This window comes from Mustela nivalis, assembly GCF_964662115.1.
Source record: "Mustela nivalis genome assembly, chromosome: X".
Taxonomy (NCBI): domain Eukaryota; kingdom Metazoa; phylum Chordata; class Mammalia; order Carnivora; family Mustelidae; genus Mustela; species Mustela nivalis.
In genome coordinates this window covers 95,424,391-95,444,966 of record NC_139040.1, presented here as the reverse complement: position 1 = coordinate 95,444,966, position 20,576 = coordinate 95,424,391, and the positions used below count along the sequence as shown (strand labels likewise).

At 40.9% G+C, this 20,576-nt stretch overlaps 1 protein-coding gene across 11 annotated transcripts in view; it reads right to left on the bottom strand.

Annotated features, from left to right (window-relative positions):
• EFHC2 (EF-hand domain containing 2) overlaps window positions 1-20,576 on the bottom strand; it is a 246,184-nt gene that overhangs the window by 80,461 nt on the left and 145,147 nt on the right. For all 11 annotated transcript variants that reach the window (XM_082718226.1, XM_082718232.1, XM_082718231.1 and 8 more), the window contains 2 exons: window positions 2,859-3,056; window positions 563-655 (listed from right to left, as the gene is read on the bottom strand). In XM_082718226.1, coding sequence (XP_082574352.1) covers window positions 563-655; window positions 2,859-3,056 — 291 coding nt within the window. The remainder of the gene's footprint in view (window positions 1-562; window positions 656-2,858; window positions 3,057-20,576) is intronic.

The following is a 20,576-nucleotide window of genomic DNA, read 5'->3' as shown; positions in this document are numbered from 1 at the left end:
AATGATGACCAGAGTCTGCATAACTATGAGGGTGGTGCCTGAAGTCGAAAGTAAATGTTCAACAGGAGGGCCCAGTGCTTTAGAAAGCAGTTCACTGTGCTTTCCTTTTGCAACATCATAACGTTCACACTTTACATCTGGTGTTCTAGTAGGACAGAGCCCTGAATCATAACACTAGGCCCTCTTCCTGCATGTCTTTAGCCAGCAGGAACTACCGCTTTGAAAAACCGGCCCTGAATTTTAGATCTAATACCCTCATAACCAATGAAGTTAGACATCTTCATTTTGTCCCAGGAATCTGTGTATACATATATGTGTGTGTGTGTGTGCGCGCATATCTTAACATTAAAAAGATAAAATAGCAATTCATAGTAGGCTAACATTCAAAATCATGCCCAGCTTTTCCTTTTGTAACACTTAAATGGAGATGTGTTATCAATAATATAATCAAAGCAGTCAAGGGTAAATCAAGGATATTTAAAGGTCAATGTACAACCAGGAATAGTTCCCCCAAACAAAAATATGCAGGACAAACCCCCTGAGGGTTGGAGCTCTTGCTTACCGAGACAGTATGGATGCCAGAAGATCATCAGTCAAAGGTAACCTGGAGGACTTGCACAGCCTTCTGATGTATTTGCTGGGTAATACTTTTTTTCTGCATTAAAACAAAGTAAACAGGTCTTTTATATTTTGTGTCTCTTGAGTCACAATTACATGCTATAGGAAAGAAAATACAGATGTGTCCTTAAAGTCTGCACATGAAAATGAGTACGAAAATTGGTACTGGAACTCACAGTAAGGAAAAAGAGTCATATTGATTTTCACTGACTTTTTCCATTTCAGAAGTGACCAGATTCTGTCCTTCCAAAGGCCTTTCCATCAAGATTCAGACTCTTGGTTGGTGATAGTACGGCACTTTAAGGGTGCAGCCACGAGTGTTGCTCTAAGTAATCGATCTGCCTTCTTGACCACTAGTCAAAACTGGTTCTGATATTTGAAAACATCTCTTAATTTGACAGGCATCTAAAGCCTCCAACGCAAGTATTGTATGACTTGAGGGTATTTTTCTAGTCTTTTCCTTGGACCCAAACCTTGTAACCTTGAGGCCCCAGCTGGGGCCTTAACATTCACCTCAGTTTTGTTAGATGGTTTCTCCAGAGCAGCTCAACAGTCATTTTCCCCAGCCTGCCAGGGGCACAGAAATGCTTGTCCAATGTTCTCATTCAGCCATTGTTCCCAGGCACCAGGCAAAATCAGAACCAATAAGAAAGAAAGCGAGCTGCTTTATGCACACTGAGTTTACAAAATGATGGGAGAATGTTTGTGTCTAGAACTGAAGCCTGTCAGATCTGGAAGAACTTCAGAGCTGTCTGATCAAGGAGCCCCATCATTCCCAGGAGGTGTTCTTTTAGTGAAGGGGGGTCACACTTCTCACGCTGGGCAAGCCGTACCACCAGAGTGGAAGGTCATGCAAAGCTCAGGCAATATAGCCTAGGGAGGCTCCAGAAAGTTTTAAAAGATTCAAGGAAAAATACCACCTTTACAAAAACTCAACAACTATGTGTTATGGATTAGGCAAAAAAATTGTGTTCAACATTAAGATAAACTACAGGTCTTTAAAGATATTTAGGGGAGGCAAGCTGACCACTTGGGTACAAACTTCGGGTCTGGGGGTGATGGGAGGGGTCATGGGGCAAAGAAACATCAGCGGTTCATAGTAGGAAAACTAGAGGCTAGAGTTAAGAGTAAGGTTTTCTAACTCCTGGTGAATATCCCCCCCGCCACCGCCCCAGAGTATCAGGTCTGTGGGTAAGATGAACACCAAAACTTATTAAAATGGGGCTCCAGTTTATAAAAATGATTTAGTAAAGAGTAATAGAAACATGGCAAATGTACTAGAAATTGATTATGCTGAGCTTCCGTACTATCAAGAAGAAATAATTTCAAAGAATTTCTAAATAAAGTTTACTTGTAAATTCCCTGTTCTCTGTATTAGAAAAGACACATTTATAAATCCCGGTGATCACAAACTAATGTAAGAAAAGATATTTCAGGATTAAACCTTCTAAAATCTGGATTTACTATGTTTCAGTTGAAAGCCTTTAAAAAACAATTAAAAGGAAATGGAAAGGGTCATCTTATCTTTTTGAAGATACAAGGGCCTTCCCTATTCTATCAGCAAACAAAACTCACCATCATGATGAAATATCAGTACCCAAATACTTTCCCAAAATGATTTAAAGTACATTTGGGGGGAAAAAAAAGTGTTGTATACAACCCAGACTAAAAAAAAAGAAAATTTTTAATCATTTTGCCAATTTCTGTAAGAATGTTGCTGGGATTTTTGTGATAACCACGTTTTATTGATACCAATGTGAATAAAGTTGACATTTAAGCAAAAAAAAAAATCAAAAAGACTAGTTTTGTAATAATACTTAGACATTTTCCACTGGGTGGACGTTTGTACTAATGGTGCAAAAACACCGGTGGGTAAAACTGCCGGTGCTTATCATCAATCAACACAGGAACACCAAACTGTGCCAGTACTCATTGAATTCATCACCACAGTTTTTCTCTTAAAAAAAAAAGCCAGGTCCACGTAAGCCCTTTGCTTCATTGTTGAAGCAGTAACAATACTGACGTTATTAAATATCAACCTTGAGTGTACAACTTTTTAATATTCTTTGCGATAAAAATAAAGTTTGTTTAAAAAAAATAAAGTACATTTGGTCTATAGTGGAGTATAGTGGGACATCCCAGTGTTCTTTTTGCCCTACTGGATAAAATATAAATTCCTTCATTACTCAGGTCTGCAGAACCTTACATGATTTACTGAAATTGATAAAATGAAAGCTTACTTTTCTCGGTCTTGGTAGACACAAATAGCATTGAGTCTTTCAAAATTCTCAAAAGCATTTTTCTTGAGCTGTTCATGGGCCCGTGCAATTAGGACATTCACATCAGGCTTTATGTCCTCGGGCACCTGGTAGTGACGGGCAAGGGTTATAACTTCATGGTCTGTGAGTTTCCCAACAGTCAGACTCATTATTATGTCTCTGTAAAGAAAATGAGAAAATGCTCATGAAATTACATCTAAGAACACTTCATTCTCTTTCTGTTAAAAATATCTAAATTCCAGAGCACTTGGGTGGCTCATTGGTTAAGTGTCTGTCTTCAGCTCAGGTCATTCCTTCAGGTCCTGGGACTGAGCCCCACGTCGGGTTCCCGGCTCAGCATGAAGTCTGCTTCTTCTCCCTCTGCCTTTCCTCCTGCTTATGCCCTCTCTCTATCTCTCCCTCAAATGCATAAATAAAATCTTTTAAGAAAAAAATCCAAATTCCATTTTGTAAAACTTGTATCAACTGCATAGAGGACAGGTGACTATTTTCCTTTAATTTAATTGCTACTTCATTTAGGAGTAGTAGGAAAACACCAGGGCTACAAGGGAAAACCATAAGCACTATAGTTTCTAAATAAAATGACATCTTGCCCAGAGTCAAACTTCTAGTAGAGAAGAGCCTGTAACCAGACAGTAAGTCTTTCAAAGTCCTTGAATGGTCAAAAAAACCTGTCACCAGATACATGATTTCATTCGATGCCTATTAATCTTACTTTACACAGAATAGTAACAGACTTGGGGCTCTGGCTTCCCATGGTATAAAATTTATAAATCAGCACGTTTGGAAAGTCTTTTCAAGTTCGAGAATGCAATCAGAAACATTTCTGCAGTTAAAAACTAAGACTGACACACCCTGCCAGTGAGGAAAAAGTGAGAGAAGAGACTAAAAAGTGAAGAGTTGTGTAGAGGAATCATTGTCTGAGTCTTTTGAAGGCAAATCGTATTAAAATTATGTGGCAGAGCAATAATAATAGTAGTAATTATAACAGCAATGACACATTAACAACGAGGACTCAAAACCTAACAAATTCGTGGGACTGTTTTCAATACAGTCTCCATATCGAAGCGATAAACCATGCAGCACGAGTAAGAAAGAAGGACATCAAAATAGTTAAAATAGCAACTGTTCTAGTGGTTACCTGAATAAGCTTCCACCATCGAGAAACTCTACTTACTGAGAGTGATTCAGTTCCCAAGAATCCCAGCTAAGTGACCGAAGACAAGATTTTTTTTTAAAAAAGATTTTATTTATTCATTTGACAGAGAGAAAGATCACAAGTAGGCAGAGAGACAGGCAGAGGGAGAGAGGGAAGCAGGCTCCCTGCTGAGCAGAGAGCCAGATGTGGGGCTTGATTCCAGGACCCTGAGATCATGACCCGAGCTGAAGGCAGAGGCTCAACCCACTGGGCCACCCAGGTGCCCCTGAAGACAAGATTTTATTTGCTCTTTGGCTATAGACTTGTCTTTTGGAATAATGGCTTTTAGTGCTTTTATGTATTTCTTGTCATTATCACTATCATCGAAGATCTCTGAGCTCTCCTAGTCAAGAATTTCCTTAGCATGTAGGAAAGCCCACGGCTATGATGTTGACATATCTGAAGAAATTGCATTTCACCTATATCCGCTTCTTAGGGTTTCTGGGGGTTTTTTGTTTTGTTATCTTTTTGTTTATTTATTTTTTTAAATGGGAAATCAAGACCAACCAAATTCAAACAAGAGGATCCCACAATTGCATCAGGTCGGTTTGGATCAGACCATCAAACAGCAATATTAGCTGGGGGCTCACTGTGTAGGAAACGCTGTATAGTCACTTGGGTTTCTGAGCTTTTCAGAGTCTCTAACCTATTATAGGCATCCCCGGCACACACAGATGAGCTCCCAATGCCACAAACCAGGAGCCCCGCTTGCATGAATTGAGTAATAATAATAACCCTAGCCTTTCAGGGAGTACTAACTGGGTGCCAGTTGTTGTGCTGCCAGGGACTTCTGGCACAGATCATCTCATCTGGCCTGCAGGATAAGGACTATTTTTTTTAAGATTTTATTTATTTGATAGAGGGAGAGAGTACGAGTGTACAAGCAGGGTCAACAGCTGTGGGAGAAGTAGGCTTTCGGCTAAGCAGGGAGCCTGATGCATGGCTTAATCCCAGGATCCTGGGATCAGGACCAGAGCTAAAGGCAGACGCTCAACCAACTGAGCCACCCAGGTGCCCGGATAGGGACTATTATTATCATCCCCGTTTTATAGATGAGAACACAGAAGCACTGAGTATACCCAACCTCCTGAAAGCCAGAAAGAGAACCCCTGCAGTCTGGCTCCAAGCCCATGCACTCACATACTCTCCTGCCCCTCTTCTGTCGGAACACAGAAGACAGAATGAGTGGATGGAGTGAAGCTCCGTCAGGGCAAGTTGTGGGTTTTGAGCTGATTGTTTACAGACCTCTAGTCCTTTTATTGCCTATGACCTCTGCTTTGAGAGCTATCATTGATCAGCATAAACAGGTAACAGAAAATAATTTCAGAAACCCTGAGTCACCAGCCATGAGAAAGGACTAAGCAACCACAGAGGAACCACTTCAATAAAAGCCCCAGGCTCATTTAGAACACTGGTCATGGAGTAATCAGTCATGAAACGTGCATAAAATGGAACGCTATGCAACCATGAAAAGTATGTTATTGATTGGTATTTACTGGCATGAGAGGTGCCCATGCTATATTGATAAATTCAGTTTCAGGATTCCCACTGAAACTGAAGGTGCTAGTACCCCTATATTCATAGGTGAAACAGGGGAGGGGAATTAAGGAGGGCACTTGTGATAAGCACCAGGTGATGTAAGGAAGGACTGGATTGCTATTGTCCACCTGAAACTAATATGACACTGTATGTTAACCGGAATTTTTTTAAAAGATTTTATTTATTTATTTGAGAGCAAGAGCAAGCGAGAGAGGGAGAGCAGACGAGAGGGGCAGAGGGAGAGAGAGAGGGAAACCCCCCATTAAGCAGGGAGCCCGATGTGGGACTCGATCCCAGGACCCTGGGATCACAATCTGAGCCAAAGGCAGATGCTTAACCCACTGAGCCACCCAGGTACCCAACTAACTGGAATTTAAATACAAACTTAAAAAAAAGACCAAGGATACATGCCAAATATCTATATTATCCCTGATCTCTGAGATTTCTTTACATAGACACACGTGTATATGTGAGAGTTTCTGTTCTTTCTGAACTTCTGTAATAAACAAATATTATTTTCATGGTCATCATTAAAAAAAAAAAACCCCTTTGAGAGATTTTTTCTTTTGAGGGTAGAACCAGTGTGAAGAAGGACAAGTGGTACAATTGCAAGGACAAGGAACAAGAACATGTGCAGCATTAATTAGAAACTTCCCACCTACCTTTCACTAAACTTATTCTAGCATCCCAAAGTCATAAAAGTTGATTTTCCCTTTTCAGTGGATAAGCTTAAATTGTCCTGGCCTCACTGCAGCTCAAGTTTCTATCTGCTGGATCTCTGCAGGCTTGGGTTTTAAACAGCTCAGTATCCCCCTGCTTCCAATGTCTTTAATGTGAAGGTTTCAAACAAGCTGCCCCAGACTTAAAATGGCCCTTGGTCACACAGGACACCAGGGGCCCTGGAGTGGATGTTGGTGTGGCAGTTGCGCTTGCTGTCCCCACATGAGGCAGGGTCCCAGGACTGGGGATCGCAACCCGGAAGTGGAAGACTTGTCCTGCAGAGCTCAAGTGGCTGCCATTACTCTGCCCTGCCTTTGCCATGTGCCCCCTTCTTTAGAAGTCAAACCTGAATGGGCTTCACCAAAAACAAGGGATCTTCTCACCCCGCCTTATTTTGGACTGTGGTAAAAACAGCTGGAACATACAATGTACCGCTGGCTGTGTTTAACACATTCACAACGCTGGGCAACCGCCACATCGGTCTCTTACAAAACATTTTCATTACTTTCCTTTCTTCCTTCTTCCCTGCCCTCTCCCCACCTGGCAACCACTAATCTGTTTACCATCTCCGCAGATTGATGGTTCTGGATATTTCCTAGAAAAGGAATCATGGAAATAAGGTGTCTTTTGTGTCTGGCTTTTTCTGCTTGGCACAATGTTTTCGTGCTCTCATCCAGGTTGTATCAGTACTTCATTCCTTTTGGGGGCTGAGTAATATACCATTGTATGAATGTGCCACATTTGGGGTATCTCTTATGCATCGAAGGACGTTTGCATTGTTTCCACCCTTGGGCTCTTGTGAATAGTGCTGCTGTGAACATTCATGTAAAAGTTTTAGTTTGGATGCCTGTTTTCAATTTTGGGGAGTAAAACTGCTGGGTCACTTAGGAATTCTGTATTTAACCTAGTGAGGACCCACGGTCTTCTGCATATTCTATTTTTGCTAGCAACAGCCACAAAAACAAAGATCCAACTTCCATCACACATAGCCTTTCCTCACATAAACCTTCAGAGCGAACCTGAAATATGACCTGAGAGCAAAGTCTGATCTTGGTGCTTCCTGCCCCTTCATTTAAGGGAAATGAAAATTCATTTTAAAAGGAGCTTTCATGGGTGCCTGGGTGGCTCAGTGGGGTAAAGCCCCTGCCTTCGGCTCAGGTCATGACCCCAGGGTCCTGAGATCAAGCCCCACATCGGGCTCTCTGCTCAGTGGGGAGCCTGCTTCCCTTCTCTCTCTGCCTGCCTCCTCTGCCTACTTGTGATCTCTCTGTCAAATAAATAAATAAAATCTTAAAAAAAAATAAAAGGAGCTTTCATTGTACTGATCTGGTGTTCTGTGATTACTAATGCTGATCTTAAAAACTCAAAATGGCAATCATCTTTGCCTTTACTCAGCACTGTACCTTGTTCCTGGCAATAATATTTTATATGGATCATCACAGTATTATTTGGTTAATCCTTTAAGGGACGCTGCCATGATTTTCTCTAAGTTTTTGTAATTAAAGTCATAAGAGTCAAAAAATAATGCCAAACTGCTAGAGGGTATTGAAGTAACCAGGCAGAATTCTGACACATGAAATGCTAAGCAGTTTTACAAGATATAATTCCATTAAAGTTACCCACTCAAGTAACCATGAATAAAAACTTTAGTTTAAAGCTCTGAATCTCAGGGTATTTCCTTACACATTGAATCGGTAAAGTCTAAGCAAGAACTTTCCTACCAACTTAAAAAAAATTAGCTTCAACATAAACAAGGGCTCAAGAATTGAAGCTCTATGCTCTAAGGCTTATAAGAAAATCTGGTTCAGCCTAAATTAAACCAAGCAGCAATTGTGATGACAATTTACTAATCAGAAGTCAGACATATATGCTCATGTTCTACAGTCCCTCAGATTTTCTCTTATACACTGTGGTCCTGAGCTGCCCATGCAGAACAGAAAACCCTGCCTTTCCATCACGGACATCCCAGCCCGCCATACTGTTGGACCAGTGGGTTGCCAGACAGTGAGTGGAAGGTGGTAGAAACAGCTGGTAGAGTAAGTGTCAGAGGAAGGAGAGACGGTGAGATGTTTCAAAGTGGGACCAGGACAAATGTCCGACCAAATGGATTTTGCTACCAGCCTGACCATAGTTCAAAACCATTTATGTTCTCATTGGAGAAAAAGGTCATTATATATGGTCACTTCATCCGGACATTGTCCAGATGGGAGTACATTTATAGACTTAGGGTATAAATGGTGTCCCCTTGGAGTTGTGTGACACGGTAGCCTTGCCAGAGAAGCCAAAGAACTACGGAGAAAAGGGAAACACGAGGTCAAGTCCAGACTAAGACAATAACCTACTCCAGCCTGGGTCATAAACCTCTTTGCAATCGGGAGGTGCAGCTGTGGTTTAAGGGGAAAAAGTATGAGCTTTTGAATTACACAGACCCAGATTAAAATTCCAGCCCCACTAATTCACTAACACATAAATAACTTTGGTAAATTACCTAACTTCTCCCAAGTTCTGTTTCTTACTTGTGAAACTGGACAAGACCATTGGCTTCGTTGGTCATGTCAAACCTCTGTTTAAAACCCTCTGAGGGGCTTGCCATCTCTCCTGAAGTAGAACCCAAAAGTCTCATTATGTGATGTCTGACAAGATGACCCCTTTTCTATCTTTTAGACCTCATCCCCTTTCCCGCTGTACGTACCATACTGCACTCCTTGCTTTTCCTCAAACAAGCCAGGTACACTGTAGCTTTAAGGTCTCCACACTTACTGCTCCCTCTACCTAAAAGGCTCTTCCCCAAGACAGTTCCATGATTTGTTCCTTTATCTCCTGTAGGGCATCTTCACATCTGCTTGGGTGTCATCTTCTCCATCAGGCCTTCTCTGACCATTCTTTTTAAAACTGTGACCCCCTCCCTCCATAAATCCGGCATTCCCTAACCCCTTCTCTGCTTTCTTTTCCTCAGTAGCATTCATCATATGCCAACCTGGTATACCCTCTACTTTCTTTTTCTGTATATCATCTTTGTCCCCCAACTAGAACACAAGATCCACAGAGGACAGGACCATTTTGTTCATGGCTGAATCTCCAACACTTTAAAGAGCTCCTGGAACATAGTAATATTTCAATAGTAAGTAGTTGGCTGAATAAATGAAAATCAAGGGTTAAGTTAGCAAGGTATAAAAAAACATTTAGCATTAGTGCCTGGAAACCTGAATGCCCAATAAATGATAACAATTTGTATTTCTCTCATAATCCCATAATGGAGATAGTTTCAATTTACATTGAACTAAAAGAGTTACGTCTCTGAAGCAAGTTTATCTTAGAAAAATGTGAAATGTTTCTGATGACTAAAGTCACAGAATTTATCTGCAGAATGTAAAAAGAACATGGTACACTTGTTTTAATTAGTCATATTCAGGATTGAGTCTGAAGTGATAAAGTAAATGAGTTCCAGGTGTGCCTTTCTTTAGATAATGTATATATTTGAGAAACTGCACAACTGCTTAATTCTGAGAAATCAAATTAGGCGCCCCTTTTCATCCTGTTACATATAAAGATGCTCTATCCTCCTCTTGGTCAATTTTTAAATTGACAATGGCACCTAACATTTTAGCTTTAAATTCCTCTGATTCCTTTCAAGCTCTTAATGACAAGCAAGCACCATGGACTCTGAAATAAGTCCTCTGGAAACTAAAGAATCTTTTGACAGTATCATAATTACTGCCAAATTCATCTGCATTGTAAATTGATTTTTTTTTATATGTTTTCTCCAAGAGAAGTACATCTGCATTGAAAATCACTGACCCTGTTTTCTTATTCCAACTGAAAGCAGGCTTCTAGTTTTCTCTCTATTGCTCTTCTAATCTTCATTTCACATCAAATACTATGGCTTTTCCTGTTTTGACATGTAGTGGAATGTACATGGTAATTTTGATTTATTTAGTTTGAAATTCAGTATGTCTTGGTGCACTCAACTCTGGGGCTGTTTAAGTGTAGCCAAACAAAAAATGAGATATTCTCATGTTGTTAAGAGCAATTGCTGTGGATTATTAACAATATTCCTCATAGAGGTGCAATTTGAGAAACCCTTAAAGGCCACTCCTCTATCATTCTTTTACAATCTGGCACAATACCATTCAATTAACATTGAAAGAGGTTAGGACAACAGTGTTTTTTGTTTCTTAAATTATGTCAAGATTTTTTGGTAGCAGCAAATGAAAAGTGTAGATGATGGTGCCTAACTTGCAATGTGGGCAGAAAGGAATGAATATTCATTTCATTTATAAGCAAAGCTATTCATTTTCTAGCACCTTTCTTTTGGCTAACACCCACCCTGTGTTCAAGGATAATTTGTTTCCAAGCCAACTTCTCTTGTTTGGCTTTTTGTTTTTAACTCTTTCTCACTGGTTGCTAGATGTTTGAGAGGCCATCCTGGTCCCTGCGACAATGGCCAGGGGCAAGGAGTGAGGACCTTACATGGAAGGCCACCCCCATAGAAGCCCATAGGTATTTATTGATCGAACAATGGGCTCAACAAGACTAGGTTTGTTCCCTCCAGGTGTTTACAATCAATTTAGTAATTTAAGACTTACTAATATCAAAACATATCAAATAGAATACAATCAGTCCTAATTCTTTCTGAACACACACTCTAAAATATAGAATTTATTGGATTTACTCCATTATAAAAGGAACACATGTCTAAATATAGAGAATTTGGTTGGTAATAAAAGCAAGAAAAAAAAGTCAAACAAATTCCTACTGCCCAAACATAACCAAGTAAGTAAACATTTTGGTATACTTCCTTGCAGTCTCTTTTCTATGCGTGGGTATTTAATTGTCTTTTCTTTTTCTTAATATTTGTGAACATATTTTATGGCCTTTTTTTTCATTTAACTAATACATTCCTTGTTATCACATATTCTTCTGAAACAAAAATGCTAAGCCACCCTATTGGATATTTTGGGGGTTTTCTCAAATTTTTATATAAGTAATGTCATAATTAACATCTCCATGTGTAAACATTTGTCTGTATTTAAAATTATTTCCTTTGACCACAGAGGAAGGAAGAGACTAGCTGTCTTGTGGTATAGGGTAGGGAATGGGCACCACAGACAGAAGCAGTGACTTTTTTCTTTTGGCTTGCTTACTCACAAAATAATTTTGAAAAAACTATGTACCCACCTCACATATTTTTTAGTTGACATCTAAAGTAATTTTTTTCTCTTTAAAAATATAAATAAATATATAAGTAAAATAATTTACTTTGGATAGTGTCCCAGAAGTACAATCAGGTAGGCAAAAAAAAAGGACATTTTTAAAAATCTTGATACATGGCAATAAGTTGCTTTCACTTTCACACCAGCAATGACAGAATGTCCATGCAAATAGATATTATCATTTTTAAAAGTTTTCCCTAATTCCACAGGTAAAAATGAGGTCTCATTTTAATTCATAATGATTTGATTACTAATAAACTTGACCATCTCTTATTTGCTAAGAAATTATCTATCTCCCATTGTGTTCTGCCTGAACATGTCCTTAACTATGGATTCATTCATTCATTTGACAAAAGCTATTTGAACACTTACTCCATGTCAGGCAACATCAACTGATAGAGAATAAGAGAGGAATGAACTAGATTCAATCCCCAGCCCTCAATGACCGCACCCTAGAGTTCTTCACTGACCAAAAGGAAAACCAAGTCAACAAAGTAAAAAATGGTGGGGGAGGTTGCAATAAAGATATGTCTAGAAGCTTAGAGGGAATACCCCCACATCCAGTCTGGCATGTATATACAGGTAGAGGGAAATAAGGAAGGCTTCATAACAGAGATGGTAATAGAACAGAGCCTGAAGATGAATGACAATTTACCAGTCACAGAAGTAGGGCAAGGAGGGGAAGGAGGTTGGAGGAATTGTAGAAAGAACGGTATCCTTAAAGGTCCAAGGAGAACAAGAGGATAGTACATCTGAGGAGCTGTACAAAGACTCGACAACAGGAGCTCACATTTACCAAGGGCTTAGTGCTAGTGTTCAGATGGTTCTACTGTACTGTGTTGTCAGATTGGGTAAGGTGGTTAACTATAGGGAGCGCCTAGATGGCTCAGGTGTTAAGCATCTACCTTCGGCTTGGGTCACGATTCTGGGGTCCTGGGATTGAGCCCTGCCTCGGGATCCCTGCTCAATGGGAAGCCTGTTTCTCGCTCTCCCACTTCCTCTGCTTGGGCTCCCTCTCGGTCTCTTTCTGTCAAATAAATAAATAAAATATTAAAAAAAAAAGGTGGTTAACTGTATATTCATGTTATGCATGAAGGCATCCATTAATCCAACTATTTCATAAGCAGGAACTCATCTCTCCCACAGAAGCCCTTTAAGCAGGAACTTTGATTATCCCCATTTTTTTGAAGATTATTTGAGAGAGAGATAACATGAGGGGTGGGGGCAAAGGGAGAGGAAGGAGGAGACTTCCTGTTGAACAAGGAGCCCTCCTCAGAGCTCCATCCCCAGGACCCACATATCATGACCTGAGCAGAAGGCAGATGCTTAACTTACTAAGCCACTCAGATGTACCTGATTATCCCCATTTTATGGATGAGAAACTAAGGCCCAGAGAGATTCAGCAAACTTCCCAAGGGCATACAGCTAGTAAGTGGTGAAGTCAAGATATGAACCCAGATGGTCAGGATTCTTGGGATAAGTAGAACACAAGGAAGTGGAACAAGGGGTTAGAGAGCTGGCAGGTGAGGTCCAATCACAAAAGGCACATGAGGTGCCATGTTAGGGCACCTGGGTTTTCCTCTGCAGGTGAAAGGAATCTCCTGAGCATTGAACAAGAGGACAGCAGAGAGTTGGATGTCAGAGCACTCAGAAAGCAACGTGAGGGTTGGCACACCAGCGAGGGCTGCTGGTGCAGGGGCGATGGGGCAAAAGGATGGAGCCAAGGATGGGCTCCAGGTCTCTTGATGAGACAAGGCCATCATGAAAGCTAGCTTTGAAGAGCAGGGGGGACACCTTTTCTACTGAGATGAGAAAGGAAGAATGCCAAGTTATGGATGCAGGGACATGGAGGAGGTCTGTATCTCAGGAGGGACCTCTACAGCCTCTGTTAACCTGGAGATGAGGTTTTGTACCATGAGTGTGAGGAAAATGGTGAAAAGAGAGAACGTTTGAAACATCCATTGGAGGGAATGGCAAAAGGCATACCTGAGTCTTGACCCATCCTTAACTGCTCATTGATCCATCAATCACCCAGTTTGTCATCTGTGTCTTTGCTTTCTTGGTCACTATTGGTCCTCTCCCTTTGCCTTTATAGACATGATCATGTCTCTCCCAACTTAAAAAACCGAACATTTGACTTTCTGTGTAGCTAAATGGCACCCATCAGCCTGGCAGAACAGCCTCCCACAGCAGCCTTGTGACCGCAGGGAGCCACAGCAGTGGTGTTTGACAATGGTCTCATCTTCGTTGGATGATGTAACCCTCCTGGGGTTCCTGGACAACTAAGGGGGAAGGTGTAGAGAAGAGTTCTCAGGGGGAATACACTGGTATATTCCTCAAGAGGAATTCCTGGTAATATGGCCCATGAGACCTCAAGAAATTAAAAGGGAAAGTGAAAAAAAGCTGTGACCATAGGCCAACCCCGGGCAGGTGGAACGTGTCCTAACAGTTCTAACGGTGATCAGGGAGTTTACACTGATGGTCAAGACTTCTCTTGGACTCATTTTCCCTGTCATCTTATTTTTCACTTTCAGTTTTTCATGTATAACATCTGTTGCTATTTGTCTTTTGCAATGAAGACTGTACTAACTTTGCTCTTCAGTTTTGCAAATTCTTTTTCTAAAAAGGAACACTGTGCTTGTCTCTATATTTTTTTTCTTAATAATAGGTTTTAATATTAGAAATGAATGTGTCACGGTACAATTTCAAAAAATACAAGAAGTTCTATAAGGAATGTCTTCACTGCTCCAATCTCCAGTCCCATTCCCCAGAATTCCTTTTTTATCCCCCAGCTTTACTGAGGTATAACTGGCAGACAAAATTATATATATTGAAGGTATACAACATGATGATTTCATATACATATGCATTGTGAAATGATTAGATTCTACCATTCTATCTCGGTGAAATAGAAACTGCCCTAAAATATTTTAATCTTAGATCTACCTAAGTTCCAAAGATAAGGATGAAATACAAGATTTTACTCTCAAGATGGAATGTTTAGAATTCAGCCCTTTGGGGCGCCTGGGTGGCTCAGTGGGTTAAAGCCTCTGCCTTCGGCTCAGATCATGATCCCAGGGTCCTGGGATCGAGCCCCACATCGGGCTCTCTGCTCAGCAGGGACCCTGCTTCCCTCTCTCTCTCTGCCTGCCTCTCTGCCTACTTGTGATCTCTATCAAATAAATAAATAAAATCTTAAAAAAAAAAAAAAAGAATTCAGCTCTTTGTTTCCCCACTCTGTCTTGCTAAGACTTGGCTATTTTGTCTGTGGCATAATCCATGTCATCATCCTTTTAAATTTGTGACAATATCATTCACCTCTTGAAATAACATTTGACCTTGGAGTTGGGATGTATAATCGTGTGTATGTATGTGAGAGAGAAAGAGAGAGAGAGAAAGTTGTTTTAGGGTCCAGTGCTGTTCCAATTTGTTAAGATAAGATGTCCTCCTTGAGTACTGAATTTTGATTTTATCTTCATGGTCTTGGGTAACATATTAAAGAAATGCATTACTTTGAGTAATTTTTTAATTCAAATTGAGTAAAACTATGTTTTGTCTTCTTGAAGGTTTAAAAACGTTTTGATTGTCCCCATGTACAACAACCAACCAGGGCCCAATTTGTTTGCTCTCAAAGCACTGAAGATTCCTTGTTGATTTTAGCCATTCTGACTGGTGTGAGGTCATACCTCATTGTGGTTTTGATTTGTATTTCCCTGATGCCGAGTGCTATGGAGTACTTTTTCATGTGTCTGTTGGCCATCTGGATGTCTTCTTTGCAGAAGTGTCTGTTCATGTCCTCTGCCCATTTCTTGATTGGATTATTTGTTCATTCTGTTGCCTGTTCATTGTGTTCATTCTTTTTGCTTTTTAGATCCTTGGTTCTGCTGCTGGTGGTGGTGATGTTTTTTAAGCTTTGCTTAGGTTTTGCTTTAATGTTCTTTATGAGAACATTATATATATGACCTGTACATTTTTACCCTGGGATATTTAGTGATCTCTTCTCATGTATTTTGCTTCAAACAGTGAATTCTCTCAATCTCCAGATTTTTTTTTTTTAGCTTAGAAAAGGATTTCTCTTAAATAATTATCTTTGATTATTCCTTTAGTTCCCTCCCTCCCTCCAATCCTGCTCTTTTTTTTTTTTTTCATCCTCTTAATCCCTTCCTTACATCACCCTGTTTGGGAGTTATCTCTAAAGCAAGTTCTCTGGCTTACTATGGAGTTTTCTGTAATGTCCTCTCTCCCATGATGGCCCATTTAATTTTTAATTCAGAAAAAAATGTGTTTTGGACCTTTTAACACAACTCTTTCCCTATTTTGGTGTGTCTGCTGCTCAAAACGGCCTGCTCTTGCTGAGACCATCATACATCTGGTTGTGACTATAACGATCTCCTAAAAATAGTTAAACAAAACCCAATTTTATGATAAAGCATTTTTGGAATCCACATTGCTTCTCCTGTACTGCACAGCTTAGTTTCCCTCTGCTTACACAACCTCACAGAGAGGTCTCTAGAACATTCTGGGCGTTTGATGTGTGGTTGTGCTTCACCAAATTTGATAGGCTCTGTCCCAGATAAGGTATGTGCATATTGGTGGGTGGCGGGGGAAGGGAGCCATGAAAGAAAGGGGGGATCCAATCATATCTACCCTCATTAAGCGTGCCCAAGTCAACATGAAAAGAGGGAGGGAAGAAAGAAGGGAGAAGGGGAGGATGACAAGCTTTTGATTTGGAGACCAAGAAGCCAAATTTGGGTGGGGGTTGACAGGGAAAGAAGAGGCTAAGTGGCAGAGTAAATGCTGGGAGCCTTGTCCCCATACCCCAACCACTGACAGGGGGACTCTCCATGCTTGGTGTCCCCAGAGCTGTGCAGGTCACAATCTGCACATCTCTAACTATGACCCTTCCCTAGGACCACTTAGTCACCTAAAGGTCTTAGGGTAGACTCATGCTCAATTGACAGATTCTCATTACAGCAACTGGCTCTCTTGTGCCAGGAAGTAAATCCGAAAAGAAAGAAGGAGAAGTACTTTAATGAACACAATGATTTACTTCTTTATCCAAATACAAAGTTGGAAAATTTCTTACATATTGCAGAGGCCTATTTCTGGATTTGTTTTTGGTCTTCTATGAAGAATTCTGAGCTTGGGAGAGGCAGCACTGGGATGACAGCGAAATCACTTATCTGAATCAGAAGTCATGGATCCAACCTAGGCCAGCCACCCACCTCCACTTTAACAGTGGCTAGAACTTTTAAACTTTGCCACATCAGTGAGAAATCATTTTTAATCCAGATAATATAATGAGAACTTGTTCCTGGCTTCTTTGTTTTAAACACCCCATGCTTAAATTATGTAATGGATCCTAGTGTGTAACCATAGAACATTAGGCCTAAATATAGTGGTTTTCAGAGTAATATAAGAAATCCATAGGCTGATAAAGCCTCTGTGGCTCTAAATCAAAAATCAAACAAATATGTTAATCTGTTCACCGTTTGACATTTCAACAACAGAAAAAAAAAAAAAAAAAGGAAAAATGAGCAGGAAGTCAGTCAAGAGAAAACCAAACAGGGAAGCTGGTTGGTAGTCACAAACCTAACTGCCCCACTGCTTCTGGGGCCATGGTTCCCACTCGGGGCAGTACTGGGGGCTGCAGCACAATCCCTCCCAGGCCACACACTGGTCTCTCCCAGGGGCCAGCAGCAGGGGCTGACCACAGTCACTTCATGCCTCAGCTTTCCGGAGGCCTGATGAACCACCACGGTGACAGCAGATACTTACACTCTGCTGCCTACACAAAAGTTCTGTACTAAATGCTTTCTGTGTGACTCGTCTAACCCTCACAGTAGCGAGGAGAAGCCTCCGTGTAGTAAGGTAGTGAGCTTCTCCTACGGTTCTTTCCATCCCCTCTGCAGGATCCTGCATCATTGCAATTCCTCATCCATCACCCCCATCACCCCCATTGTGGAGGAGAGCCCTCCAGAAAAGGTAGAGGCAAGGCAAAAGATTTCAGTGAGTGAGAGCAAAGATCTCAAGGCTGCTGGGCCATCCAGGAGCATACTCATGCTTTCCAGGCTCAGAACGTGGAAATTTCACGTGGCTAGTGGTGAGGGGAGTGGACGGAGCTAAGGTCATGGGGTATTTACTGGCTTGGTGTTTGGCATATCTTTAACTCATTCAGTTCCCCCAGTAATCTCCTGAATTATTCTCATCTCACAGGTGAGGCTTGTAAGGCATTAGAGGGGCAGAATGAGGAGTCACCCTTAGCAAGTTTTACTCTAAATCTTAACTCATGACAAAACTGCTAGACCACGTGGTGCAAATCTCAGCTCTGCAAGTTAGTAAGCCATGTTGGGTGGGTTCCTTAAGCTCTCTGTGTCCCAGCTACCTTGTCTGCAAAATGAAAATAGTAGAAGTATCTACTTTTTAGGGCTACTGTGAGGGTTAGACGAGTCACACAGAAAGCATTTAGTACAGAACTTTTGTGTAGGCAGCAGAGTGTAAGTACCAGGTATCATTATAATTATTAGGAGGTGGTAGAATGAACTGTCCATCGAGAAAGGCCAACATTGGTCTAGGAATACCCTTTCAAGAGGATCTTAACTACTGAGTGAAAATTGAATCCAAACAAAAGGCACTGCTTTTGTTCATACATTCACTAAGTCATTGATTCTTCAACTTTTGTGTGTGAGGCAAGAAAAAGATGTGCTGAGTGGCCCTGACCAGAAAGGCAATGAGGTCAAAGAGGCAGGGGATCACCGAGAACTGGGGTGGTCGGGAACATCTTAAGAACGGTAACTGGAACCATGTCTTCAGGGGTGGGAGAAAGCTGGACAGCAAAGGACAGCTGCCCCCCCCCTCCAAAACAGTATGGGAAGAGAATGACCCAGAATGACAGCCTGAAAACAGCACTGTCAGGATCCATGGTAGGTGGTAGGGGTTCAGAGACAAGGTGGCATTCTCCAAGGCAGCTCACTGACCTCTGAAGCTCCATCAGCCACCACAGGGCCTGGCACAGAGTAGGAGTTTAACATATGTTTATTAAATGAATGAATAAAAATGGACATGGCTCAACACTACACTGAAGCATGCCTTCCACACCCAGGCCACTGGGTTGCAAAAAGAATGGCTGGGCAGGACATACCCTATGGGGGCCCAAGTGTCATTCCCTCCCTGCTGTGCAGCGTTCTCTCTGTTTACCGTAATTTTTACATCCTAATTCTCCCTCTATGGAACAAAAAATTAGCGTTTTGTTACCATTCTCCTTTTTTAAAACAAAAGTTGGACTCTAATTAAAGAAGAAAGCTTGGGTGGCACTAGCCTGGTCATTTGTTACCAACTAGATGGCCACACAGCCGCCATGCTTTTATTCACAGAGACTTCGTTTAGAAAAGAGACCATTAGAACGCTGAATTTTGGATGAAACAGTCGTTTCACTGTTAATGATTTACCCACTCCCACAAGAATATAATCATGGAAAAAGAAATAAAAGAAACACAGTATAAATATATATGTATATATAAAACCTCAGAAAAAGCGTTGGTCCTTTTTCCACTCTTTAGAAACATAAGAAATAGTCTATCTGTTTTGGCACAACATTATATGGTTTATTTATTCTAAAATGCCAAGAATTTTTTCTAGCATCCCATAAAACTCAAGGCTGTAAGAATGGATATGCTTCCAAAATAGAAAGAGAAAAGCCTGAGAGTTATTAAGATTTTTAAATAGTGGAGCGGATTTTAACTAGGCCTACACGAGCAAAGCCAAATCCACTGCAGCACAGGTATTAATCATAATGTGTCTAGTCAGTATTTTCTCTAGTGTAATTTTAGAGAGCCCATATGGCATGGTGGAGAGTTTGTGTGTGGCAAAATGGTAGACGAGGCAACAATTAAAGCTTAAACTCCTGGCTGAGCTTGTGAAAAAGGAGAGAAAATGTAGCAGGTACCAAAGCAAAGAGGTAGCTGACAGCCAGAGGGGAAGGTGTAGTACAAGCTAATAAGGTACCACATGGGGGAAGTGAGAATCAAACACGATTAACAGGTAAGAACCCGGATTTTAACGCTCATTCAGGCACAAGAGACAAGGCCTCTGGCCAAGGAGGATAACAATCTGGAACGCCTACACACAAAACCTGGGCACAAAGCTAGGACTGTAAAGGGCTTCAGTTGAAGTGAAAGAAGGATGAATGAACTCTGCCTGCTGGCCAAGGGAGATGACAGTGGACCTTTTCTCTACTGAGTCTCTGAGCACCCCCCCCAAAAAAAGTTATCTTTCAGAACTCAAAGCCAATGTTCTGCCAAATAAAAATTTGGAGTATAAATTTATTTTACCCATTTACTGTGGAATGCTCGAAGGCAATAAATTAACACTGAAATTAAGATGAAATTAAGTCCAGTTTATAAGCCAACCCAGAGGGGTAAAATCAAAACTACTCTGAATGTTCTAGTACTGGATGTTAAAATTAGTAAGTTAAAGTTTGAGGAAAAGCAGGATCTGCATAGTTGCAAATCAATACTCTCAAGGTATTCGTTCACTATAAAAGGAAAGATGAGTAACTTTACAGTGGAGAAATCTGGTAAACATGGCTTTAGTCAAGCGATCAAAGCCAATGTTACCAGGAGTAAGATATTTTGCCATCATCAGCCCCTTGATATGATGTCCTAAGAAAGGTATGTCATTTCTGTAGTATTCAAAAGTGTATAACCTTAGTCCAACCATGAGAAAACATGAGACAACTCCAAATTGAGGGACATTCTACAAAATAACTGATTAATACTCTTCAAAAATATCAAGTTCATAAAAGGCAAAGAAAGAATGGGGTGCCTGGGTGGCTCAGTTGGTTAAGCGTCTGCCTTTGGCTCAGGTCATGATCTTGTGTGTCCTGGGATAGGGCCCTGTGTCAGTCTTCCTGCTCAGCACAGTGGTCTGTCCCTCTCCCTCTGTGCTCTCTCTCAAATGAATGAATAAAAATCTTTAAAAAAAAAGGTAAAGAAAGACTGAAATTGAAAT